Genomic DNA, 27,766 nt, shown 5'->3' with positions numbered 1-27,766 from the left:
GGTGCTGTTAAAGGTATTTCTTAACTATGCCTTCGATTTTGTTCTTTCGTTGGCTTTTTAAAACCAGAGATTGATTTCAAAGACTGTCCACGTCCCACTCGTGTCCTCGGCACTAACCGGACCTGAGTAACAACCGCCAGGTGCTCAAGGCGACCAGCTCACCTTCACGGGGGGGCGGGGTCAACCGGGTGCGCGGGAGGCTGGGAGAAGAGGGGGCGGAGCTGCGTCCTATAGGCGCCCCGAGCTGTGACGCACCGAGTAGTCCCTCCCACCCCCGGAGGAAGGCAAGCTCTGGCTCCGCCCCCGGCTTGGGATTGGCCAGTCGTGCTCGCCGCTAGGCGAAGAGGAAGCGAGCTGGAGCTAAAGCTCTGGCGGCCTACCGACGTCCTCTGGACGGGTTAACCTCGCCTAGAGTCCCCTCAACTCTACTGCCATGGCGTTTCCCTCTGTTCTGGGACTGGGCCGAGGGGCGGTATTGAAGGTGAGGTCGGGAGGGGCTTGTTAGAGGCTCCCAAGGGACAGCCCCGCAGGGGATCTCTGGGCCGGGCTGGGCCGAGTCTTCTCCGACGGGGCGCGCCGATGCGGCAGGGGGAGGGGGAGGGGAGAGAAGGGGCGGTTTACTAGCTCTTGTGCGCATGTGCCGCGGCTAAATGAAGGTCGCCCTCTGCGGGACGGCGTGTCACGTGAGTCTGGTCTTGCCGGATTCCGAGTCGCTAATTTGACTTTGTGTTTTGGTCCGTTAAAAGGAGAATGGATTCCACTTAGCCAGGGCGAGAACAAATATTTCCCATCCTATTTCGCAGCCCCTTCTTTAATCGCAAGAGCTTTGTGTGATTTATAGGCATCGTCTTTGTCGGTACAGTAGGCTCGTGATTTATGTGATTAAAATATCTTTTATCTTTGGCAAGGGGAAAACTGAAGTGGGGTTTGGTTAAATCGAACACATCCTGTTTTACGCAAGCCAGCGAGAAAGAAGATTGTGTTTGCCCAAAAGAGCCTGCTATAAAATGTAAATACCCTGTCAGTAAAATCTGAGTTCGTAAATATAGACATAAAACGGCTTGTTAATAAGGAAAATGTAATCTCAGATAGATGTCAAATCACAAATTAATTTGGTTTGGAGCTTATACATTTTTACAGAACAAAAGCTGGGAGATTTTTTTAAACATTTATATTTCTCTACGTAAAGCCACTTAACTTTAGATTTTCTGATTCGCTTAAGTTAAAAGCAGAAAGAAGTGATGGGATTTTGCAGGTGCACCTTAGATTTTTGTCAGTAAAAATGTTTAAAAGTTCCTCCTTATACTCTTTGCGTACAAAACAACAATAAGAGCCAGAATGAATGAAATTAATTGATAATATGGATTAATAATAAGTTATTAATTCATAATAAATGAAATTAATTGAAAAAATAATACCTACAATTACTTTTTTTCAGACCATACAACTAAAAGCATGGGGGATTCGAGAATTTGCTTCAACAGCTTTTCTCTCTGCAAAATCTGGAGGCAATGAAAAGGAAAAACAAAAGAAGTCTAAAGTGCAACAGCCACCAAAAAGTAAGATTTTATGGTAATAAAAGGAAGATTCTACAAAATGAATAAATTATGCCATGCATAAAATAATCATTTTTAAACATTAAATTATGAATCTTCATTTTCTGTAAATTGTCTAGGTCAAAGTCGACATAAAATCTGTAAATGAAGTTTAGGACCATACAAGTCAGCAATATATGGAACTTCTCTTCAGCTTTTAGCACTGTTCTGAATAATTTTTATGTGTTCTAAGTGTAATATTATTATATTACAACATAGTATGTGTTATCCCATCATTTATGGTGGAACCCCATAATGCTTTGAACTAGACCTCTGGTTACCCTGCTTTTTTTCTTCTTATCTTGAAATGTTTGTGTCCCTCAAACCTCATGTGTCATTTTTTCCATTATTAGCCACCTCTCATTAACATATATACTATTCTCTGGGTGTTTTTGAAGTATGAGGATAAGATATCCTTGTGAGTCATTTTTTTTGTGCCTTATTATACTATCTCCTCCTTGGTTCTTTCAACTGTAATTGCAATTTCTCTTTCCATGTAACATTCTAAGCTTTCTTCTTCTCCTTTTCTCAATGACTTTATCAATGGAAAGTCATCAACCAAAGCATGAGGACATTAGGCAGAATCGATTGAATTCCACCCGCTTCTTTGTTATATGTTTTATTAAACTCATCAGTACAACTAGCATTTACAATTAACTACAAATTAATTTAAGTGAATGAAATATAACTTTCTTCTTTTTTCCAAATTTATTACTATTCACAAACTCACCTTTTCCTCTCTTCCCCTTCTTATAACAAATAATATACAGGCAAAACAAATGAAAAAGCATGGGGTTGGAAGATGGGGGACTCTTGTTTGTGGAGGAACATCAAGTAGTTGTAAGAGATTATGGAGAAGGATATAAAGTCTAATTAGACAATGGTGAGGTAGCACAGAGATCAGGTTATGAAAGGCTTCAAATGACAGTGTTTTATATTTGATCCTACAGGTAAAAGGGAACCAATGGAAGTTTACTGAGGATTTAGACAAGGTTAAGAAACCTTGTCAGGCTTATATTTTCAGAAAATCTTTTGGTAGCTGAATGGAGGAAGGCTTGGAGTAGATAGAGACTTGAGGTAGGGAGAACAACCAGAAGTCTATTTATGGCACTAGTCTTGGCTTGAGGGGATGGGAGATGGGGGTTTACACCAACGTGTGGTGGCTATGTAAGTGGAGACCATAGGTTTTGACTTTTGTAAAGGTAGAAACAATACAATTGTATTATTTGGTCTGGTGAAAATTTCAGGGTTTTATTGGACTGAGTTGGGTGGAACTAGGCCACCTGCCTCTGTTCAGGGAGTTATCTTGGCTGGCATTCAGAGGTCATTGCCTTTTACTTCTCTTCTTCCAGATTGTCCTTTTATCATGCCATATTTGTATTCCAGTACTGTTCTCTCCCTCTTCATTTCTTTGGGGATACTTAGTACTTTGCATACACATTTTTCCAATCTTCTAATTATTTGTGCCATTAGGCAGTGCCTTTTGACATTATTACCTACATTTATGGTTTTCTTTTGAAAAAGAGAAAATTTCTTGTTGAACCATTCTGGAAAGTTTTGATTTTCTCTTTTGAACCATTCTGGAATATCCTATTGTGGTTTTATTCTTATTGGAAATTCCATGGGGTTTTGAACCATCAGGTATTGGTTCAGTTTTCTTTGCCTTAGTACCTATTTTTAAAGGTTCATTATCTTTTTGATATTATTGATCTTATTTTAGTATCTTCTGTGTTAATTTGTGCTCCAATTTTTAAAAACTTAACTTTTATTGATATCTTTTATTTTTATATCATTTATGTTTTTCCAATATCCCTCCGATTCCTGCTCTCTCAAAGATCTTTTGTAGCAATATTTTTTAAAGAGAGAGAATACGAGAAAAATATGGCTCTTCTAGTTTTTGAAAAATATCTGAAAACTCTTCAATATACCGCACCTATAGGTTTCTCACATCAGCCAAGAAGAGGTGTCTTTTCATTTGGGGCATACTTATTCTTTGTAACTTTGCAACATTTATTTTAAATTGTACTGTGATTGTTATTCTTTCCATTTACATTGTTGTGTATATTGTTTTCTTGGTATTGGTTAATCTTCACTCTGCATCAGTTCATGTCAGTCTTTCTCATCCTTCTCTATGTGCATCTTACTCCTTGTTTTCTTACAGCATAGATTAATATTCCATTACATTCAAGTACCACAAGGTTTAGCCATCCACCATTTGATGGGCGTCTACTTTGTCTCCAGTTCTTTGCTACCGTGAAAGTATCGTGATGAATATTTTGGTGTTTATTAAGAATTTTTCTCTTATCAGTGACCTCTAGTATGGTAGTCTCTGGGTCAGTGAGGATGGAGATTTTATTCATTTTAATAACATAGTTATTGTTTCCTAAAATGGTTGTACTGATTCTTAGCTCCGTCAGCAGTGCACTAGTGTTTCTGTCTTCCTACAACCCCTCCAACATTAACTTCCCATCTATTTTCACCAGTTTTCTGGGGTGTGAGGTGACAAGTCCTTCAGGGTCGTTTTAAATTAGCATTTATTTTATTCTTTGATTGAGAGTACTTTTTCATGTTTATTAACAATTTGCCATTCTTCTTTTAAGAACTGTTTGTTCGTATCCTTTGTTGGTTTTGTTCATTTGTTTTGCAGTTGTGTCCTACTCTTCTGATCACATTTGAGGTTTTCTTGGCAAAGATAATGGAATGGTTTGCCATTTCCTTCTCCAGTTTATTTTACAGATGGGGAAACTAAGGCAAACAGGGTTAAGTGACTTGCCTGGCGTCACACAGCTAGTGTCTGAGGCCAGATTTTAACTCAGGAGTATGAGTCTTCTGACTTCAAACCTGGCAGGCACTCTATCCACTATGCCACCTAGCACTGCCTGCCCTTTGACCACTTATCTGTTCAAGAACAGTTATGTTCTAGGTTCTTAATTGAAATTTTTTCTTCAAAATCTTTGGTAGTTTTAGCCATTTTCTCCATTATTCATCCTGTCACTCACATTCTCACTTCTCCCCTTTTGCTACTGTGAATACTGGCTGGCGTGTAAACTCCTTAGATTCTTCCCACACTGAGTAATTTACTTTTCATTGATCTGCATACTAGTAACACTCACTGCCTGAAGTAGATTCTAGGTGGGGACAGGACTATTTTTTTTTGAAGAACTCATTCATTTCATTTGTCAGTCCTGTTAGCGTATAATTGTGTTAAATAGTTTTAAATTTTCCTTTATTTGTTTTGAATTTTCCTTTATAATTTCTGATGCTGGTAATTTGTTTTTGTTCTTTTTTCTTTTCAAAAACTATATCCAGCTTTTATGTATTGATTCCATTTTTTAATCTAGTTTTGTTTATTTCAGAATTTCTGGTTTGCTGTGTTAATTGGAGTTTTAAAAATTGTGGGGGTTTTTGTTGTTTTTTAGTTGTATGACCAATTAATTGATCTATTCTTTTGGTCTGTTGTTGATGAAAGTGTTTAAAGATGGACATTTCCCCTGAGGACAACTTTAGTGGTATCCCATAAATTTTGATATATTGTCTAAAAGCTGTTACTTGATTTATTTGAATTTGTTGTTTTTATGATACAGTATTTTTTGACCTACCTAGTCTTTAGGATTAAGTTATTGTCAACAATTAATTTTTAATTGTTTCTTCTGTGATACAGTTTTTGTTGCATTGTAGAGATTAAAGGAGAGCAAATATTTTTTTCCCTTTCAGTATTTTTGTGAGATTTTTATGCCTTAATGCACGTAAAGATGTTATAAGCAGCTGAGAAATTTGTGTACACCTTTCTGTTGTCACTCAGTAATTGCCAGACAGCTATTGTATCTAACTCTTCAAAAAAATTCTCTTCAGGTCCTTAAATTCTTTCCTTTATTTTCTTTTTTATTTTTTTTTTCTCCTTTAGATTTGTATAGGTCTTTAAAAAGGTACATTAAGGTCCCGTACTTTCTTAACTTTACTATTTCTGTTTTTTCATTTATGTGTTTAGGTATTTTGCCATTGATACATATTCCGGGTATCCCAAAAATCTTGGTGCAGTTTTAAGCTTTAGTAGCTTAAGAATTGATGCCATTTAATTAGTCTTTTAATAGCTTAACTATTGACATGAATTCTTCCTGATCATAGTAGAGAGTCCTTCATTCAGTATTTTAGCATTAATATGCATTAGACACAGTGGCTTATAGTTTCTTTTTCTGATTTATTGTTCTTTTGTATAGATATCAAGACTGTCTGATAAGTACGCTATGTACTTCATATTTTTCTGAACAATTTATATTGTATCACAGCATGTTATTCTTTAACAACTTTATAGGATTCTATTTTTTTTTAACTCTGTTTTTAAAAAAAGTTTGCATTCTTTTGTTCCTTCTTCCCGTTGGAAAAGCAAGAAAAACAAAACCTGTTAAATGTGAAAATGTGTTTGTCAATCAGAACAAATTTCTGCATTGGCTGTTAACAAAAAAATATGTATTTTATATATCTATCTATCTATCTACATATATATCTACACACACACACACACACACACACACACACACACACACACACACACACACACACACAATCTGTACCCTGTGTCCATCACCTCCCTATCTAGGAAGTAGGTTTCATGCATAATTAATCACGTGAGGTCTTTGGAATGTGGTTAGTTATTGTGTTGATTAGAGGTTTTTCCTTAAAATAGTTCTGTCTGTTCTGGTCACTTCACATTGAACTATCACGAGATCTTTCCAGGTTTCTCTGAAACCATCCCCTTCATAATTTTCAATATTCCATTCCATTCATATACCCTAACTCATTCAACCATTTCCCACTTGATGAACACTCCTTCAGTTTCCAATTCTTTGCCCATACGAAAAGGGCTACTATAAATATTTTTAAATTACTTATACATTTTAACATTCATTTTTAAAATTTTGAGTTCTAAATTCTCTTCCTTCAGCCTCTCCACCACACATTGAAAAGGCAAGCAACATGATATCAGTTATATATGGGAAATCGTGTAGAACATTTGCATATTAGCCATATTGTAAGAAAAATACAGTAAGTAAAAAATTATATTTCAGTTTGTCATCAAGAGTTCATCAGTTCTCCTGGGAAAACATTTTTACAACTAGTATGTCTGATAAAGGCCTCATTTCTAAAATGTATGGATAACTGAGTCAAATTTACAAGGATACAAGTCAGATTTACAGGTCATTCCCCAGTTGATAAATGGTCAAAGAATATGAACAAGCAATTTTCAGAGGAAAAAATTTGTCTATAGTCATGTGAAAAAATGCTCTAAATCACTATTTGTTAGAGAGATGCAAATTAAAACAATTCTGAGGTACCAGATTGGCTAACATGACAAAACAGGAAAATGATAAATGTTGGAGAAGATGTGGGAGAGTTTGAACACTAATTCATTGTTGATGGAGCTATGAGTTGGTCCAACCATTCTGGAGAGCAATTTGGAACTGTGCCCAAAGGACTACAAAAATGTGCATACCCTTTGACCCAACAGTACCCCTTCTAGGGCTGTATCCCAAGGAGATCATAAAAATGGGACACACACAGTCTGGGGAGGGGCTACTCTGAGTTGGACTCTTTCTAACAGAGTCTGCCTCACACTGCGGTCGCTCTGACAATGGCCTTGACTCTAAGGAATTCAAAATAAACTTCTCTTCTGGCTTCTTTCTTATCTCTATAGGAATATTAATTCTTTCCTGCACTCTGAGGAACTTCTGGTCCCTCTTCTCAAAAGACTGCCTCTGAGGCAGTTTCTCACAATTCTGGAAGATTTAAAAGGGATTTTTCCCGTGTACCTTTTCCCTTCACTATAACATATCCAAAGTCTTCTTCCAGCTCCTCAGATAACTTTGCCTCTTGAGCAGAGGGAATAATAAACATCCAAGCCCTGAGCATTTGGGTCTCTTTCTCTAACATTTCTTGGGCTTTCTCACATGCCTCTTTTCCCTGGGATAAATCAATCTGAACCTCCCATAACCAGGCTCCCACTGACAGTAGCTTGTCAGTATTTTTTTCTCACAATAGTTAACTTTAACCGAACTGCAGCATAAGGAACTGAATCACCCATTTGGCTCCCCTACCTCCCAAGGTCATGTTTTCCTCCCTTAGCCATTTCTCGGGCCTTTCCCTTCAGGAATGCTAATGGGGTAGGGAGACTGAAAGGTGAATCATTCCCTTGGGACCCTGCTCTGGGCATCTGAGAAACTGCTCCTGATGCTTCTGCTGCTGCTTCTGTTTCTTGGGCTTCTGCTGCTCCTTGCTTGGCTGCTCTCATGTTGCAGGTTCTTGCTCCATGGTCACAACCTCCAATTCTGTTCCTGGGTCCAGGTCACTCTGGACTGGTCTGGGACACTGCTGCATCTGCCAATGAACACTGACTCTCCCACTCCTTTGGGGCTGTCAGTCTGGGTCTCCCACAGAATTTCTACAACTCCTGCAGTGTTTCTGGCTCCCTTCTTATCAAGGGTACCCACAATTTTCAGCAAAACTTTCTCAGAGCCTCCAGCAATAAGGGGCATTTCCTCCCACTCCTGGGAAGGGGTCCATACTCTATCCTCCCATCTCTTGAGAGGGTTCCATAGAACCATAGCTACAGAAAATAACACAGTAACTGGGAGACAATGGACAATTATCCCAGTCCCCCCAAACCCCATACTTCCCTGTAGTCTGTGCAAATCCTGCTGACTATGCCATGTGTAAGACAGATAAACAGCACACTTGAGGGCTGCTAGCACAAGTTCACTCTTGATTTAGTCAGACAGGAAAGACACTAAAAAGAGGTTAATAATCTTACCTTATTCTAATCTAGTTCTCTCAGAAGAGGTTGCTGATACTGAGCGCATGAACTCCTACAGCATTCCCTAATCACCTTTCTTACAGGGGCTGGTGAGGAGGGGCAACTACCCCTACGTCTCGATGGGGTCAATCAAGACAGGCACAACTTGTGCTTCCCCTGAATCCTCTCAAACCTCAATGGGGGTCAGTTGAGGCAAACGCAGATTCCCCCTAAGCCTTGATGGGGGCCAATCAAGGCACACACAGCATTCTAGCTTGTTCATTCAACCCTCAGGTTCCCCTAAAGCCTCAATGGGGGCCAGTTGAGGCACACTCAACATTTGTACATTCACTATCTAGTGACCACCTTTCTTATAGGCTAACAGACAAAGAAGACATATTGCCAGCAATAGCCTCACAAGTTTACATCACCCCATCCCTGTATCTCACTACACAGCCACAGTGGATGTTTATGTTATTTACCATTATGTAACTGCGCAAGCATGGTGAAGATGTTTTGAACCATAACTGTGCGAATTCATATTTAGTACTTGGGAATTGTTGATTGTTAATCGCTATGGATCCTGGGAAACTGACCTCTGAGAAATAATAACAAAAACTCACTTTACACACACTAAAATCCACCTTACTTACATTAAAATTTACCTTACGTACAACATTGTTCACAGAAACAGCCACAGTGTACGATGACTGCTTTTAGGTCCTCATAAATGCAAGGACCTAAAACAATTCCAAAGGACTCATGAGGCAAAATGCCATTCATATCCAGAGAAAGAACTATGGAATCTGAATGCAGAGTGAAGCAGACTATTTTGTTTTGTTTTCCTTACTCGTGGTTTCTCCCATTTGTTATGATTCTTCTGAGCAACATGACCAATGTGAAAATGTATTTAGTAGAAATGTATGTGTAGAGCCCATATCAGATTTCATGTTATCTTGGGGAGGGGAAGGGGAGAGAGAGAAAATTTAACACTTATGAAAGTGAATGTTAAAAAACTTAAAATAAATAATAAATTGAAGAAAAAAATTTTTTGAAAAGTTTGGTTCTCTCAGGAGGTAGATAGCATTTTTCATCATGGTTCTTTGGAGTTGTCTTAGATCATTGTCTTGATCAGAGCATAGCTAAGCCTTTCACAGTTGTTCATCCTTATAGTATTGCTGTTATTGTGTTCAGTGTTCTCTTGGTCCTGCTCACTTCACTTTGCATCAGTTCACATAAATCAATACTATGTTTTTCTGAAATCAGCCTACTTGTCATTTCTTAAAGCACAATAGAATTTCATCACAATTATATACTTACAACTTGTTCAACCATTCTCTGATGGACTTTCCCTCAATTTCCGATTCTTTGCCACCACAAAAAGAGCTGCTGTAGATATTTTTATTCATATGGATCCTTTCCCTCTTTCTTTGATCTGTTTGGAGTATAGACCCAACAACATTACTGCTGGAACAGAAGAGTATATATAGTTTAATAGGTTTTTGGACATAGTCTCAAATTGCTTTCCAGAATGCCTAGAGCAGTTCCACCAGTAGTGTACTAATCTGCCTATTTTTTTATCACCTCTCCAGCATCTGCCATTTTCTTCTACCAGTCTGATGCATATGAGATGAAGCTTTAAGGTTGTTTAATTTTCATTTCTCTAATTATTAGCATTCTTTCAAAAGCATGTCTGTTGAGAACTTGGATTTCTTCCTCTGAAAACTACCTATTGATATACATTGACCATTATCATTTGGAGAATGGTTCTTATTCTTATAAGTTTGAATAAACTTTTTATATGTTTGAGAAATGAGACCTTTATCAGAGAAACTTTCTACAAAGATTCTTTGCCACTTTTCAGCTTTTAAAATTTTAGCTACAGTGGCTTTGTGTGTGCAAAACTTTTAAATTTTATCAAAATAGTACATTTTACTTCCTGTCACATACTCTATCTCTTGTTCAGTCATGAATTCTTCTTCCCCTTTCCATAGATCTGACAGTTAATTTTTTCCATATTCTAATTTGTGATGTCATCCTTTATGTCTTAATTATGTACTCATTTGAGGCTTATCTTGATACAGGGTATGAGATCTTGTCCTATATCTAGGTTGTTCTAGACTACTCTCCAGCCTTCCCAGCAGTTTTTGTTGAATTTTGAGTTTTTGTCCTAATAGCTAGGATCTTTGGGCTTGTCAAACAGTAGGTTGCTATGTTTATTTGCTTCTGCAGATTGTATACTTCATCTATTCTGTTGATCAGCCTCTCTGTTTCTTATTCAGTACTAAATTATTTTGATTATTACAGTTTTTTAGTATACTTTGAGATCTGGTACTGGTAGCCCCCCCCTTCCTTCTTAGAATTTTAAAAAAATTATTAATATCCTTAACATTCTTGACATTTTGTTCTTCCAGATGAATTTTGTTGTTAATTTTTTCCATTTCTGTAAAATAATCCTTTAGTAGTTTGATTAGTATAATTGAATAAGGAAGTTAATTTAGATACTATTGTCATTTTGATTTGGCCTATCAATGAGGGGATTAATATTTCTTCAGTTATTTAGGTGTCTTTTCAGAGAAGTAATGTTTTATAGTTGTGTTCGTATACACATTATGTGTGGTTTTGGGCCAATAGATTTCTGGGTATTTTTTATTGTCTGTAGTTATTTTAAATGTAATTTCTCTTCCTATTCCTGCCTGCTGGATTTTGTTGGTAACATAGAACAGTGCTGATGACTTGTGTGGGTTTATTTGGTATCCTATAACTTTGCTGAAATTATTTGTTTTAATGAGTATTTTAGTTGACACTTGGGTTCTCTACATAAGCCATTTTGTTATCAGAAAAACTCATCATTCTATTTCTTCCTTCCTTATGCTTATTCCCTAAATTTCCTTTTTTTAATCTTATTGTGATAACCAGCATTTCTAGCACTATATTGAATAGTAATGTTAATAATGGACTTCCTTGTTTTTACACCCTGAGCTTATTGGAAAGGCCTCTAGCTTATTATCCCTATTGCAGAAAATTCTAGCACTTGGAATTAGATAGTACTTATATTAAGGAAAGATTCTGTGCTTTCTAGTGTTTTGAGCAGTAAAAGGTATTGTATATATTCAAAAGCTTTTTCTGCATCTGTTCATAGAATCATTTGGTTTTTGTTGTTTTATTTTTATTTGGCCAATTATGTTTATAGTTTTTCTAATATTGGAGTAGTCCTGCATTCCTGGTATAAATCCAGGCTATTCATAATTTATAGTCTTCGTGATATGTTGCTGTAATCGCCTTGCTAATATTTATAATTTTTGCATCAGCGGCCAAGATGGTGTAGAAAAGGCAGGGACTTGCCTGAGCTTTCCCAAACTCCCCTCCAAATAACTTTAAATAATGCTTAAAAATCAATTCTGAAATGGCAGAAACCAAAGGATGAAACAGTTTTCCAGGCCAACACAAAGGTCAGCAGTAAAGATCTGTTGCATTAGGTTGAGAGTGGAGTACATTCCAGAGCAGGTGAGACCAGTACAGGCTGCATCCCGGTAAACCAGCAGCAGGCATTAAGTTGACAGACTCAGAAGTGGTTGTAGTGGCTGCTAGCACTCTCAACTTGCAGATAGAAAGGGGATTGGACAACTGTTCACAACGAGATTACAGCATTCTCTTTGCTTCCATGGGGTGCAGGACTGCTGCATTGTTCCTACTCAGATCCATGGAGCAGTCTTCAGTTGCAGTCCCAGGGCAAGAAGGAGCAGTAGCACATCAGATCTTGCAGCAACAGGAGAGTGAGGATACTGGTCACAGTTCCAGAGTGGGAAAGAATGCTTGTGGTCAATCACAGAGCAGAGCACAGGCCAGGAGAGCAGTAACCACATCTCTCCTTAGATCATAGTGCCTTGGAAGAACTGAAAATTTACAGACCTTCAGAACTATCTCTGAGAGTAGCTGCAAAAAAGTGGAAGTTAGGGACAGTTCTCCCTTCACCCTGGAGCAGAGCCCCACTTTAGTCAAGAAATAGTCTGAGAAAATGAATTTTAAAAAAAAAAAACCTGACCATAGAAAGTTATTGTGGTGACAGGGAAGATAACCAAATTCAGAAGAAAAATCTAAACTACTATAGTCATCCAAAGCCTCAAAGAAAAATCTGAGTTGGTCTCTGGCCCAAAATATTACTTGAAGAGCTCAAAAAAAAAAATTTTTTTAAGAATCAAATAAGAGAGGTAGAGGAAAAATTGGTAAATTTTTGATTGAATGAAACAAGAATGAAGCAAGAAAATCATTTTTTTAAAAGAAGAATCAACAGTTTGGTAAAGGAAGCACAAAAAATACTGAAGAAAATAATACCTTAAGAAATAGAATAGGTCAAATGGTAAGAAAGGCACAAAAATCCATGAAGAGAACTCCTTAAAACTCTTTAAAAAGTAGAATTGGCCAGATAGAAAAGGATATGCAAAAATTCACTGATGAGAAGAAATCCTTACACAGAAGAATTGGCCAAATGGAAAAGAGGTAAAAAACGTTCACTGAAGAAAAAAACTCTTTAAAAGGTAGAACTGGCCAAATGGAAGAGGAAGTATAAAAGCTCAGTGAAGAAAATAATCTCTTAAAAATTTGAATTGGCCAGTGGAAGCTTATGACTCCATGTGACATCAAAAAAAAATTGAAAAAAAAAATAGAAGAAAATGTGAAATGTTCCCCAATTGATAAATGGACAAAGGATATGAACAGGCAATTTTCGGAGGAAGAAATTAAAGATATCTAAAATCATATGAAAAATGCTCTAAATCACTTTTGATTAGAGAGATGCAAATCAAAACAACTCTGTGGTACCACATCACACCTATAAGATTGGCAAACATGACAGAAAAAGAAAATGATAAATGCTGGAGAGGATGTGGGAAAGTTGGAACACTAATTCATTGTTGGTGGAGCTGTGAGCTGATCCAACCATTCTGGAGAGCAATTTGGAACTATGCCCAAAGGGCTACAAAAATGTGCATACCCTTTGACCCAACAGTACCCCTTCTAGGGCTGTATCCCAAGGAGATCATAAAAATGAGAAAGGGTCCCACATGTACAAAAATATTTATAGCAGCACTCTTTGTAGTTGCCAAAAAGTGGAAGTCAAGGGGATGACCATCAATTGGGGAATGGCTGAATAAATTATGGTATATGAATGTAATGGAGTACTATTGTGCCATAAGAAATGATGAACAAGACGACTTCAGAGAGGCCTGGAGGACTTATACAATCTGATGCTGAGTGAAAGGAGCAGAACCAGGAGAACTTTGTGCACAGCAGTGACCACAATGTGCGAGAGTTTTTTCTGGTAGACTTGGAATTTCGCAATAACGCAAGAACTTATTTTAAAAAAAAAATCCCAATGGTAGTTTTCTAAGGCAAAATGCCTTCCACACTCAGAGAAAGAAATATAGAAGTCATTTGCAGAATGTAGCAGATCATGTTTGTGTGTGTGTGTGTTTTTGTGTATCATGTTTTGATTTGTTGTATGATTTCTTCCATTTATTTTAGTTCGACTACATAGCATGACTATAGTATATGTAGAACCTATACAGAATTGTATGCTGTCATGGGGAGGTAGGGGAGTAGTGGGGGGGGATAAAATCTTAATTTTATGGCAGTGATTGTAAAACATTAAAAAATAATAATTAAAAAAAAATTAAAAAAAAAAGAAAATGTGAAATATCATACTGGAAAAATAACTGACCTGGAAAATAGATCCAAGAGAAGTCATTTAAGAATTACTGAATTACCTGAAAGCCAAGATCAAAAAAAAAGCCTAGACATCATCTTTCAAGAAATTATCAAGAACATTATTATATATAACCCTGACATTCTAGAAACAGAGGGTAAAATAGAAATTGAAAGAATCCACCTATCATCTCCTGAAAGAGAACCCAAAATGAAAACTCCCAGAAATATTGTAACCAAATTCCAGAGCTCCCAGGTCAAGGAGAAAATATAAGCAGCCACAAAGAAACATTTCAGATATCATGGAGCCATAGTCAGGATAATACAAGATTTAGCAACTTTTACACTGAAGGATCAGAGGACTTGGAATATGATCTTTTGGAGGGCATAAGAGGAAGGATTACAGCCAAGAATCACCTCTCCAGCCAAACTGAGCATAATTCTTCAAGGGGGAAATTGGATATTCAGTGAAATAGAGGACTTTTAAAGCATTCCTGATGAAAAAGACCACAGCTGAACAGAAAATTTGACATTTAAACACAAGGCTCAAGAGAAACAAAAAGGTAAAGAGTAAAGAAAAATCATAAGGGATTCAATAAGATTAAACTATTTCCATTCCTACATGGGAAGATGATACTTGTAACTCCTAAGAACTTTCTCATCATTAGGTCAGCTAAAAAGAGTACACTTAGAGGATGTGGGTATGAGTTGAATATGATGAAATGATAAGTAAAAAATAAAATTAACGTGTGAGAAGGATGTAGGTGTGTGCCAAAAATGACCATGCCATCAGAGAAATAATGACATGACTTGCACTTGACTTTGTTTTGAGTGAGGGAATGCTGTGGAGGTCACCAGCCCCACTTCTCTTCCAGAGTCATCTGAATCCATCCAGATTATTCATCTGGATGACTGGAAATGACCCAGGATGAGGCAATTGGATTAAGTGACTTGCCCAAGGTCATACAACTAGTGTCAAGTGTCTGAGGTGAGATTTGAAGTCAGGTCCACCTGACTCCTGCACTGGTGCTGTATCCAGTGCACCACCTAGCTGCCCTTAAGAAAGAGGAATACGCTAGGAGAAGGGGAAATGGAGAGGTAAAATGGGGTAAATTTTCTGACATAGAAGGTATGAGAGCTTTTGCATTGGAAGGAAATATCTGAGAGTTGATGGGAGGAGCACTTGAACTTTCATCAGAATTGGCTCAAAGAGGGAATAACATTCACACTAAATTGGGTATAGAAATCTATCTTATCCTACAGGGAAGTAGGAGGAAAAGGGAATAAAAAAATGGGGGAGCTAATAGTAGGGAGGGCAGACTGAAGGAGGTGGTAGTCAGAAGCAAAACACTTAAGGATGGACATAGTGAAAGGAGAGAGTAGAATACACAGGAAACTAAGATGAAGGGAAATACATAGTAATCTTAACTGTGGGGAAAAAACTATAGCAAGTTTCACTGATAAAGGCTTAATTTTTCTAATATGTGGAAAATTGAGTCAAATCTATAAAAATAAGAGCTATTCCCCAATTGATAAATGATCAGAGAATATGAACAAGCAGTTTTCAGATGAAGTAAATAAAACTTTAGTCATAAAAATGCTCTCAATCACTGTTGACTAGAGAAATGCAAATTAAAATAACTGAAGTACTACCCCACACCTATCATATTGGCTTAATATGACAGAAAAGGAAAATGACAAGTATTGGAGGGGATGTGGGAAAATTGAGACACTAATTAATGCATTTTGGTGGCATTTGTGAACTGATTCCACTGTTCTGGAGAGTAATTTGGAACTATATCCAAAGATCAATAAAACCATGTAATCTCATCAGTACCACTACTAGGTCTGTTTCCCCAAAAAGATAAGTAACAAAAAGAAAAAAGACTCATAGTACACAAATATTTACAGCAGCTCTTTTTGTGATGGCAAAGAATTGGAAATTAAGGGGATGCCCACCAACTGGGAAGTGGCTGAGGAAGTTCTGATAAAAATACTCTTGTACTATTACTTTAAGAAATGACAGTCAGTATGCTCTTAGAAAAAACTGAAAAGCCTTACATGAACTGATGCAAAGTGAAAGTAGCAGAATCAGGAGAATACCTGTAACACAGTAACAGCAACATGGATTATGATCAGCTGTGAATGGCTTAGTTCTCAGCAATACAATACTGAAGGACGGATGATGAAAAATGGTGAAAGTAGCAGAATCAGGAGAACACCTGTAACACAGTAACAGCAATATGGATGATGATCGTCTTTGAATGGCTTAGTTCTCAGCAATACAATACTGAAGGACAGATGTTGAAAAATGCCGTTCACCTCTGGAGAAGGAGCTGGTGGAGTCTGATTGCAGGTTGAAGCATACTTTTAAAATTTTTTCTTAGGGGGTGAGAGAGAAATATATTGGGAGAGGAAAGGGAGAAGTGGAATGGGGCAAATTATCTCTCATAAAAGAGGCAAGTAAAAGATTTTTCAGTGGAGGGAAAAAGCAGGGAGGTGAGAGAAAAAACATGAAGCTTACTCTGATCACACTCGACTAAAGGAAGCAATAAAATGCACACTCATTTTGGTATGAAAACCCATCTTACAATACAGAAAAGTTGGGGGAGAAGGGGATAAGCAGTGTGGGGGGGGGATGATGGAAGGGAGGGCAGTGGGTGGAGGGAGCAATTAGAAGTCAACACTCTTGGGGAGGGACAGGGTCAAAAGAGAGAGCAGAAAAAATGGGGGGCAGGATAGGATGGAGGGAAATATAGTTTAGTCTTACACAACATGACTATTATGGAAGTTATTTGCAAAACTACACAGATATGGCTTATATTGAATTGCTTGCCTTCCCAAAGGGGACGGTTGGGGAGGGAGGGAGGGAGGAAGAGAAGTTGGAACTCAAAGTTTTAGGAACAACTGTTGAGTATTGTTCTTGCATACAACTAGGATATGAGAAATACTGGTAATGGGGTATAGAAAGTTAACTTGCCCTACAGGACAAAAGAGAAGATGGGGATAAAGGAAGGGAGGGATGTGAGAAGGGAGGGTAGATTGGTGATAGGGATAATTAGAATGCTCAGCGTTTTGGGGTGGAGGAGGGGAGAGATGGGGAGAAAATTTAGAACCCAAAATTTTGTGGAAATGAATGTTGAAAACTTAAATAAATTTAAATTATATTAAAAAAAAAAAGACTAAGTTCAAAACTGGCCTCTGGCACTTTACCGGTATGTCCTGAGCAAGACACAATAAAATGAAAATAATACCTATCTCCTACAGTTGTTGTGAGGATCAAAGGAAATATTGGTTGAGGTTAGCACAGTGTCTAGGGCATAGTGGTGCTTAATCCAAAGTGTGGGGAAATGAAATTGATAATTTCTCATACACACACAAACATTTACTAGAAGTAATTAGAGGTAGATAAGTACTGAACCAATGAATTTCATATCTGTGTGTATGTATGCATACATATATTTAAATTCTTTATTTGTTTTGCTCAGAAAAACCTTGTATTAGAATAAGGTGTATGTATATGAATACACAAAAATAAAGATGTTACTTATTAAAAAATTTTTTTCTTGGGGATATTTTTGGTCCATGTTTTCTTTCACAGTATGACTATTAATGGAAATATGTTTTGCATGACTGCAAATGTATAAGCGACATTAAATTGCTTGCCTTCTCAGTGAGGGGGAACAGAAGGGAGGCAGGGAAAGAATGTGGAAATCAAAATTTTTTTCTTGGCAAAGATATTGGAATAGTTTGCCATTTCTTTCTCCAGTGTATTTCACAGATGAGGGAACTGAGGCAAACAGGATTAAGTGACTTGCCCAGGGTCCCAAAGTTAATAAGTGTTTAAGGCTGTATTTGAATTCAGGTCTTACATCATGACCAGGTGGGATTTATACCAGGAATTCAGGGCTAGTTCAATATTAGGAAAATTATCAGCATAATTTAGCATATCAATAACAAAAACAAAAATCATGATTATATCAATAGATGAAAGAAAAGTTTTTGACAAAAAATAGTACCTCCCCTTCCTATTAAAAACACTATAGAAAGCATATCTAAAACCAAGAATATGCCTTATCTTTAAGAGGGCTAATCTTGAAGTTTTCTCATTAAGATCAGGAGTGAAGCAAGAATGTCCATTATCATTACTGTTATTCATTATTGTATTAGAAATGCAGTAAATTAGAATTAGCAATTCCAAATTAGAAATAGCAATAAAACAAGAAAGAAATTGGAGGAACAAAAATAGGCATTGGGGAAGCAAAACTATTATTCTTTGCAATGATGTGATGATATGATTGGAGAATTATAGAGAATCATCTAAAATGCTAGTTTAAATAATAGACAACATTAACAGAGTTGCTGGATTTAAAAATAAAGTCATATAAATTATCAGTGGTAGCAGAATGGATATAGAGTGCTGATCTTGGATTCAAGAAGATTCGTCTTCCTGAGTTCGATCTGACCTCAGACACTTACTAGCTTTGTTACCCTGGGCAAGTCATTTAACCCTGTTTGCCTCATTTTCCACATCTGTTCAAAGACTTGGAGGAAGAAATGACAAACTACTTCAGTATCTTTGCCAGGAAAGCCCCAAATGGGGTCAGGAAGGGTTAGACACAATGAAATGATTGAACAACAACATGAAATAATCAACATTTTTATGTGCTACCAACAAAACCCAGCAGGAAGAGATAGAAAGAGAAATTCCATTTAAAACAACTGTGGACAATATAAAATACTTAAAACGTCTACCTGCCACAACAAACCCAGGGACCATATGAACACAATTACAGAACGTTTCACACAAAGATATCTAAACAATCAGAGAAGTATTAATTGCTCATGGATAGGCTAAACTAATGAAATAAAAATAACAATTCTACCTAAATTAATTTACTTATTCAGTCCATTGCCAATCAAACTACCAAAGTATTATTTTGTAGACATAGAAAAATAATCACAGAATTCACAGGGAAAAACAAAAGGTCAAGAATATTAATGGAATCAATGAAAAAAAATGTGAAGGAAGGCATCCTAGGATACCTGATTTCAAAATATATTACAAAGCAGTAACCGTTAAAACAATTTGGTACTGGCTAAGAAATGGAGTGGTGGATCAGTGGAATAGATTTGGTATATATGACATAGTAGAAAAATGACCTGACCATAGTAATCTATTGTATGATAAACCCCCAAATCCAAGTTTTGGGGCAGGAACTTACTTTTTGACAAAAATTGCTGGGGAAACTGGAAAGCAAATTAGAAGAAAATAGGCATAGACCAACAACTCAAACCACATACCATGATAAGGCGAGATTGGATACATGGTTTAGACATAAAAGATGATGTCGGTGAGTAAATTAGGGGAGCATGGCAAAATGTACTTGTCAGATTTGCAGGTCAGGGAACAGTTTATAACCAAATAAGAGACAGAAGAGATTATTGGAAATAAAATAGGTAATTTTGGTGAATGAAATAAATTAAAAACATTTTGCACAAACAAAACTAATGCAGGCAAAATTAGAAGAAAATTAGGGAGTGGGGGTGCGTTGTGCAGCAAGTTTCTTTGATAGAAACTTCGCAAGAGCCATTCCCCATTTGATAAATGGTCAAAGGATGTGACCAGGCAGTTTTCAAAAGAAGTTAAAGCTATTTATAGTCACATAAAAAAAAAATGCTCTAAATCACTGCTGATTATTTTAATCATGTCTGACTCTTTATGACACCATTTAGGATTTCCTTGGCAAAATTACTGGTGTGGTTTGCCAGTTCCTTCTCCAGATCATTGTACAGATGAGAAAAGTGAGGCAAACAGTTAAGTGAATTACTTAGGTTCACACAGCTGGTATCCAAGGCTGGATTGAACTCAGGTCTTCTTGACTCTAGACCTTGCATTCTATCCATTGCACCACCTAGCTGTCCTAGGTGCCCTGATTAGAGAAATGCACATTAAAACAACTCTGAGATACCACCTCACACCTATCAGATTGACTAACATGACATAAAAGGAAAATGACAAATGCTGGAAGAGATGTGGAAAAATTGGAATACTAATTCAGCCATTCTGGAGAACAACTTGAAACTACACCCAAAGGACTATAAAACTGTGCATACCCTTTGACACAGCACTACCAGTCATAGGTCCATATACCAGAGACATCAAAGAAAAGGGAAAAGAACCTATATGTACAAAATATTTTAGCAGCTCTTTTTGTGGTGGCAAAAAATTGGAAATTTGAGGGTATGCTCATTAGTTAGAGAATGGCTGAACAAGTTGTGATATATGATGCAGTGGAATACTGTTGTGTGATATGAAATGATAAGCAGGATGGTTTCAGAAAAATCTGGGATAACAGTATTAACTGATGCAAAGAGAAGTAAGCAGAACCAGGAGATCACTGTACACAGTAACAGCAGTATTGTAAACATGATGGACTGTGGAAGACTTGTACTCTGATCAAGACAATGATCTAAGAGAATTCCAAAAGATCCATGAAGAAAAATGCAATCCATCTTCATGAACAAAACTGATCAACTGAGTCTTCATTGAGGCACACTTTTTTAACTTTATTTTTCTTGTTTGTGTTGTGTGTGTTTTCTGTTGCATTTCAAAGATTCTGTTCTGTGTTAGTCCTTTCATGAGACTATGGGAAAGTCCACTATGCTAGTAAAAATCCATTTTCCCACCTTTAGGATTATACTTAATTTTTCAGGTTGAGTTGCTTGTAGTTGTAAACTTTTTTTTTTACTTTTGTGATACATTTTCTTTCCTTTCTGGTACCCAGGTTTCTTGGTACTTGAAATTTATCTGTCTGTTGGTAGTATTTTTTCTTTGACTTAGAAGTTCTTATTTTAGCTATGATATTCCTTGCCAAAATGATTTTGGTTTTCTTTGGAGGTGATTTGTGAAATCTTTCCTTTTTTTTTCACTCTTGCCCTCTGCTTCATATAGCTATGGACAGTTTCCATTGATAATTTCTTGAAATATGATATCACAATCATGGTCATGGTTCTCAGTGAATGATGATTCTTTATCTTTTCTTGATTTGTTTTCCACGTCGTGTGTCTGTGTGTGTGTGCGCATGTGTGTGTGTGTGTGTGCATGTATGTATTTGCGAGTGCATGCACGTGCTCTCTTAGATTTTCTTCAATTTTTCCAATCATTTGACCTTATTCTATTATTTTTATTTTCAAGGAGCCATTGAGTTTTATTAGTCATTTCATTTTTCAGAGAGTAAATTTCTTGGCTGAAATTTGCTTTTTTGTCAGCTGTTTTTTCCCTTTCACTTTTTTCTCCTGAATTCTTTTGTTCACTTCTGATTTCATTTCTTTATTTCATGTTTCAATTTTTCTGGCAATTCAAGTCTTTGTAGTCAGGCCATTTTTTTTCCTGATGCTCTGCTTACCTTTTGTTGTAGGGTTACACTTTTCTGAGTTCCTTTTTGTAATATTGTTCTCTGACCCAATAATGTTTCTTCACTGTGTTTTGTATCTTGAGCTGTTTACTCATATTTTACTGTAATGGGGAAAAGTGTCTGGGCATTTGAGTAGGCACTAACTAATTAATTAACTCATTGGTTCGTTGTTCCTATTGGTAAATATACTAATTACTAAGCCTTTTTTTCTTTCCACTGCTGAAGAAAAATATTTCAGTAAAATTTGTTGTGTAATGTGTATTTTTTGTGTTTTTTATTCTTTTTTATTTATTATGTTAAACAGCTTTCCTTTAATTTTTGTATTAGGGAGGCAGTCCTTTAAATATACCCAAATGAATATAATGACATGAAATATAAACATTAAATTGAAAAGTATTTATTTTAAACTTTTTGATTATACTATACATGTGTCTTGACCTCTTAGTATAGATACTAGTTTTATATCTAAATAGATGGTTTTAAACTGACTTTCATGGGTTATATGCATCTTAGCCCTCTGGGCTATGGTTTAGTTTAAATTTTTAAAAATACTAAAACCGTATTCATATGAGAAAATTATATTGGAAAGATTAATATTCCTTTTTATGCCATTTCCTAGATGTAGTGGCACCAAAGGAAGGGGTCAAGCTAATGCCATCCCAAAGAGCTGAATTTCCCCAAAATTTATCATCACCTAATTCTTATCCATCAGCTGTGAATAAAGGCAAGACCATAGTTAATGTTAACTCTGATGACATCAAACAGCAGGCAGATGAAGAAATCAGGAAAGTTTTGCCGAGAAAGACTGTAGTAGAGTTTCCTCAACGAGTTTCAACTTCTTCACGTAGAGCAAAGGATTCTTATTTAGCAACCCACCAACCGATAAAGAAACCAGCTGATGGTGATTTCTCATCATCTTCGTCTGATTCAGATTCTGATAGAGAAGACAATGTCTCAGAAATTGTCTTGAAACCTCAGATTGCCATCAAAACCAAAGGAGAGTTTCCACAATGGGATGCTTCTGAGACTAGGACCAAAGGAACTTTGAAATTAGCCAAGAAGACCCAGTTCCAGAAAGCATACAGGGACCCCCCACTTGTGGAGAAACCTCATCAATCAGAGATGAAATCGACTGTTGAGCAATCAGAAGCCTATAAAGAGCCTAAAATGCCCAAATCGGAAGTAATAGAAGCTTTTAGAGAGCGGAGTACAAAAGAAGCACAAATGCAGAATTCTATATTTAAGTTGAATGAAATTTCTAAAGAAAACCAAAAGCTAGTTGAAATTCATAGGAAGTTATCTGACCAAATGGAAGGAGGATCATCAACCCAGTTAGACATAAGAAAGGAAGAAAACAGGGAAGAGAAACCAACAACTGTTGATGATACAGCAGGTCATTTTGAGAACAAACACATTCTGGAGGAACAGGTATCCATCCTAAATTTGGAAGCACCTTCTCCTGAGACTAAAGAAGATGTTTTAGAGGAAAATGTGCCAGCAGTAAACACTGGTGCAAAGGAAGAAGTCTTTCAAGGGTTGGCAGTGGAGTTGAAAAATCAAGGCATCATACCGGGTACAACTTTAATTTGTGATTCAAAGTATTATTATGTCATTGAGGAGATTTGTTGATCAAAAGATTTTTTTTTAATTATAATTATGTTATACTTTGTTTAATTTTACTCTCTTACCAAATATGGCTTCTTAGAAGGTCTCTGGTTAACAGATTTATTAATCTCTTTGCCATAAATCTTATACTTTGGACAGCTCCACAGTATTTTTAACATACGTTTCCATTTGGAGAGGAAAACCAACATAGTAATCTGAATTGTATAGCAAACATAATTTTTGAATATTGATATAGCTTTCTTCCCTGACTTAACTTTTGTGTGTCATGTATAGTCATGTATTTTCATGTCATGTCATGTGACTGAGTGATCATTTAATTAAGCATTATCAATTAAAGACTATATGGTCTTTGGTTCTATTAATTTTTTTGCATGCTTACTAGTTCAAAGCATATTTCACCTAAGTGTCTAAGGTAGCTATAGAGCAGTGGATAGAGTGCTGGACCTGAAGGGATAGTTGTTAGATGTGTGATTCAGGGAAAGTAACTTAACCTCTCTTTGTCTTTATTTCCCCACTTGTAGGAGGATAATAACAGCACCTACCTCACAGGTTTGTGGTGAGGATCAAATGAGATAATATTTGTAAAACACTTTGCAAACCTTAAAATGCTGTGTAAATGCCATCTATTTTAATCTCACAATACCCCTGAGGAGAAAATAAAAAGAGTTGCAAGGCTTGCCCTTTCTTATGATTGCAGGTTACAGGGTGTTAGTGTATTCTGCACTATATTGCTTTCTCTGATTTACCATGGAAACACTATTGGAAACTTGATTTTTTTTGTTTCTAGGATTTATTTTTATAAAAGAATTTTTGGATAAAACATTTTAAAATAGAACCAAATGGTTAGTAACAGCTTGCTTGCTCGCTCTTGCTTAATTTTTTTGTCTTTGAGCATTAAACTAGAAAGCTTCCTATAACTTAGGTGCATGTGCCACTTTAAAAAAAGAATTTCAAAGTGAGGCATTTAATACAGTAATTGCTTGGATTATATGTTATACTGCTTTATACATATATTGCTCTCTCGCTTTTTCACTCTTTGTAGATAGATAGCTCTAAGTACCGCCTTTTTATGCTATTCTAAAATATAATATTTACCAATAATAATACCAAGATTATTTGCTTCCTCTGTATACAGCTTAGTTAAGTCTTTTTTTGCCCACTAATTTATATGCTATCTAGTATATTTTCTTTGTAGATTGTAACATATTTACTAAATTTACATATTTTCTATGCTCTTTTTTTTTTTTATTACTTATTCTAACATGTGGAAAATGCTATTAGTTTACAGAACTTGCTCAGGATTACAAAAAACATTTTCAGATACTTCTATTTTAAGTCATCTGAATTGGACAGGAATACTAGAAATTTTGGAATCAGGATTAGTTATATTGTGTGAGTTTAGTGTGTGCTTTCAGTTAGCAAAAATTTTGTTGGAGGAGGCTATTTACATACAGAAAATTCTTTGAACATATATGTTCCTTGTAAGAATACTTTTCTCCTCCTCTATTAAGTCTAAAGAAGACATGAAAATTTAAAAGGGGAAAATGTGTAACATTGACTTTTTGTAATAATAAGATTTTTCTGTAATTGTGAATCTCTTTCAAAATGACATAGCTATATTCAAGTATTTTTTAAGGATTTAACTATGCAGGACATTGAGTATGTTTAGATGATGTTAAATGTCTTTTAAACAAAACAATACTTTGTCATGTTTAACTTAACTTAGACCTAGCAAGCAAAAGAACATAGACTGTAATATCTGGGTTGAGGCAGCCCAGTATAATAGAAGGTGAGCACTAAATTGAAAGTTGGTAGGAATTTGAATTCAAATAATATTCTCTGTGACTTTGTAGCAGAGTTGTCTAACTGAAGTGCCAGGGGGCACTAGGGCCCCCAAATCCTCCCCGAGTAAACCAAATTAAAATGAAATTGGGGATATTTAGCACAATAAATAGAAATACAGTACAACACAAATAATGTTAATTTGTGGTTTTCTAAGTCAATTTATGGGCCTACAGGAATGGGTTCTATTTGAGTTTAACACCAGTGTTCTACACCAATTCGCTTAAACTCTAGCTTCTGTTTCCTCCTTTTAAAAATAGAGATGATAATACTTGTTTACACCTACATGGTTTTGTTGTTGAGGATCAAATGTAAGACTATATACAAGGCACTTTGTAAATCTTAAAGTGCTATTAAAATAAAAAGTCAGAAATTATTTTTACAAAGATAGGTTTCTTGGCTTCAAGAAGTAGAAGTGGAGGAGAAATTTTTGATGAACTCATTAATCTCAGATACCTGGAATTATTAAAAGTTATACTTTATTTTATTCTCATTTTATGTGGCAAGTTCATTTTCTGGAAAGCATTGTTATTTCTTGGTTTTCAGTGGATTTACAACTAGCAACAAACTGCTTAGGTATTTAGTTGAATGAAGGAATGAGAAAAAACATTTATTAAGTGATTACTATGTACAGTGCACTGTGCTGTGCCCTGGGGACATAAAAGCAAGACATTCCTTATTCTCATTAAGCTCATGTTCTAATGGGGAAGACAACACATATAGGAAGTTCCAGCTTCATAGATGAACCTTTGATGGGGGAGATGTTAGTTAAAGTGTTTTTTGTCAAATTGTTATTCACATATTTCACTGGGTACTAAAGTATTTTTTTTGAATGAGGAAATAGCTTTATTCTATAGCACTGAAAAACAAAATTTGAAAAAGCAAAGAACACAGGCAAATCGAGTGACTTTAGTGATAACCAGTGATTTTTTTAAAGAAAAAAACTTATCGTATCTGTTCATTGTAGTTATGACCAAGAAAATATTTTTAAAATAGTTTGCTGATGAAATTTGTGTAAATTCTGTGCTCATTGAGACTAGGGGAAAATAGTTCAGCTTCTGTTGACTTTTAAAAAATATTCCACTATTGCTTTATCTGCATTTTCAAGCTTGCTAAAAGTGCATCTGTGCATTTTCTTGGCTAGTATTATGAATCATGCAGTCATGTTACTAGAAATATGAGGCTATTGATGAGGCAAATTTTAATGATATAATCCAATCATAGATACTAATTTGATTTTTGAAATATTTTTTTAAAATGTAAGATTAATTCATTTTACTTTGAACAACTGTTGCTTTTTACTAAGTAAGCATTCTTTTTTTAAAAGACAAGTTAGTAATTTTTAATTAAATTGTACTAGATTAGGTATTTAGAGAGTGTTTTAACATCTAAGTGGCTTAATACTTGTTAATTGACTTATCCAAAAAGTAATTGAGTCTTCTAGCCTTAAACTTACTAGCTTTATTTTTCTTCCACAGAGACTGAAAATGCTGAGGCATTTGATAATTCTACCTACAAGAACCTTCAGCATCATAACTACAGCACTTACACCTTCTTAGATTTTAACCTGGATCTTTTGAAATTTAGGTTGCCTCAGCCATCCTCAGGACGAGAGTCACCTAGACACTGAGTTAAAAGAAAAATTTCAAGTTTCTCTGTGATTCAACTTGTGACTCATTGTTGCTGCCTTTTCTCCTCCACAAATAAAGTCAGTTCAACAGTAACTGGTATAAAGATTTTATTTGCCTTCGTCTTTTAAAATTAATGGAGCAAAAAAAAAAATTGATGGAACAGCCTTTCCCGTGATTATTAATAGTTTACATTTCTTTTGAAAATTCTTTGAGAAAACTCACTGAGGAAATAGCTCTTGGTCTTACATATTTGTGTTGAATTCCTAAAATATCTTGGATTAATATCCCATGTTAGAAAATACAAAAAAAAATTTTTTTTCAGCATTCCTTTTTATCCTAGGCTCTATTTTCTTCATGAAAAAGCTTTTCAATTTCATGTAATCTAAATGACCTGTTTTATATTTTATTTACTCTATCCTTTGATTAAAAATTCTTATAGCCTATTTATAAAATGATCTGACCTGTTTTTTAAGTCAAGTATTTGCTTGTAATTTATTTATGATATGAGAGGCTGTTGTCTTTTGGTTTCTTTGGTTTATTTCAAATCCTTCCCTCCACTTATTTTTATATTTATTTCAAAGTATTTTAATCTGCATAATAGAAATTGAGGAGCTGGATTCATTCACTTTGCTGTCTTGATTGAACTCTGTATTTCTTGTTAGAAGAGTTATTATAACATAAATGTAATATTTGTGAATGCTTAGAAAGTACTAATTGGTAGCATTTTAGCCATTAGATTGAGGATATAGGCCCCTTAAATGCTGTAATTACTGGATGTTCTTCTTAAAGTGACTTTGTGATAAGAGTTAGCCTTAGACAAAAATTGCATAATAGATAAAGTTTGTCTTTGGCCTTGTAAACTCTCTCTGTTCTTCACTCTCCCCTTTGTCCTTTTAGGTGATTAGTGATTAGTACTCTTATGTTCTTTTTCCTCTTCCTCCACCAAAATCTGTCAGCAAGAGAGTGAATGAAACTAATTCTAAAGTATAAAAGATGAATAGCATGAAGTGTCACACCTCCTAGAGACATTTTTTTTTAACAGGTCTTAACTAAGCTTTAAGCTGAAAGAAAAAAGCTCTGATTGTATGTAAGACATTGATCAGATGCTTGGTGGGAATGATATTTGGGAAGCAGTAAGGCCTTCTAGAGTTCTAGAAATTGTAA

General features: G+C 35.8%; 1 protein-coding gene across 3 annotated transcripts; it reads left to right on the top strand.

The window, feature by feature from the left end:
* The first annotated feature begins 232 nt into the window (after positions 1-232).
* NDUFV3 (NADH:ubiquinone oxidoreductase subunit V3) lies at positions 233-26,695 on the top strand. Of its 3 annotated transcripts, none has more exons than XM_072614860.1 (4): positions 233-481; positions 1,439-1,559; positions 22,123-23,076; positions 26,450-26,695. In XM_072614860.1, the coding sequence occupies exons 1-4, from the start codon at positions 434-436 to the stop codon at positions 26,599-26,601; spliced, it is 1,275 nt and encodes a 424-aa protein (XP_072470961.1). In that variant the 5' UTR covers positions 233-433; the 3' UTR covers positions 26,602-26,695. The 3 variants fall into 3 exon arrangements, with proteins under 3 accessions (XP_072470961.1, XP_072470962.1, XP_072470963.1); XM_072614861.1 differs by lacking the exon at positions 233-481 and adding an exon at positions 645-1,009; XM_072614862.1 differs by lacking the exon at positions 233-481 and adding an exon at positions 649-856.
* The last annotated feature ends 1,071 nt before the right edge of the window (positions 26,696-27,766 follow it).

This window comes from Notamacropus eugenii, chromosome 5 (assembly GCF_028372415.1).
Source record: "Notamacropus eugenii isolate mMacEug1 chromosome 5, mMacEug1.pri_v2, whole genome shotgun sequence".
NCBI lineage: Eukaryota > Metazoa > Chordata > Mammalia > Diprotodontia > Macropodidae > Notamacropus > Notamacropus eugenii.
Note: the sequence above shows the minus strand (reverse complement) of the source record. Positions and strands in the feature narration are given on the sequence as shown.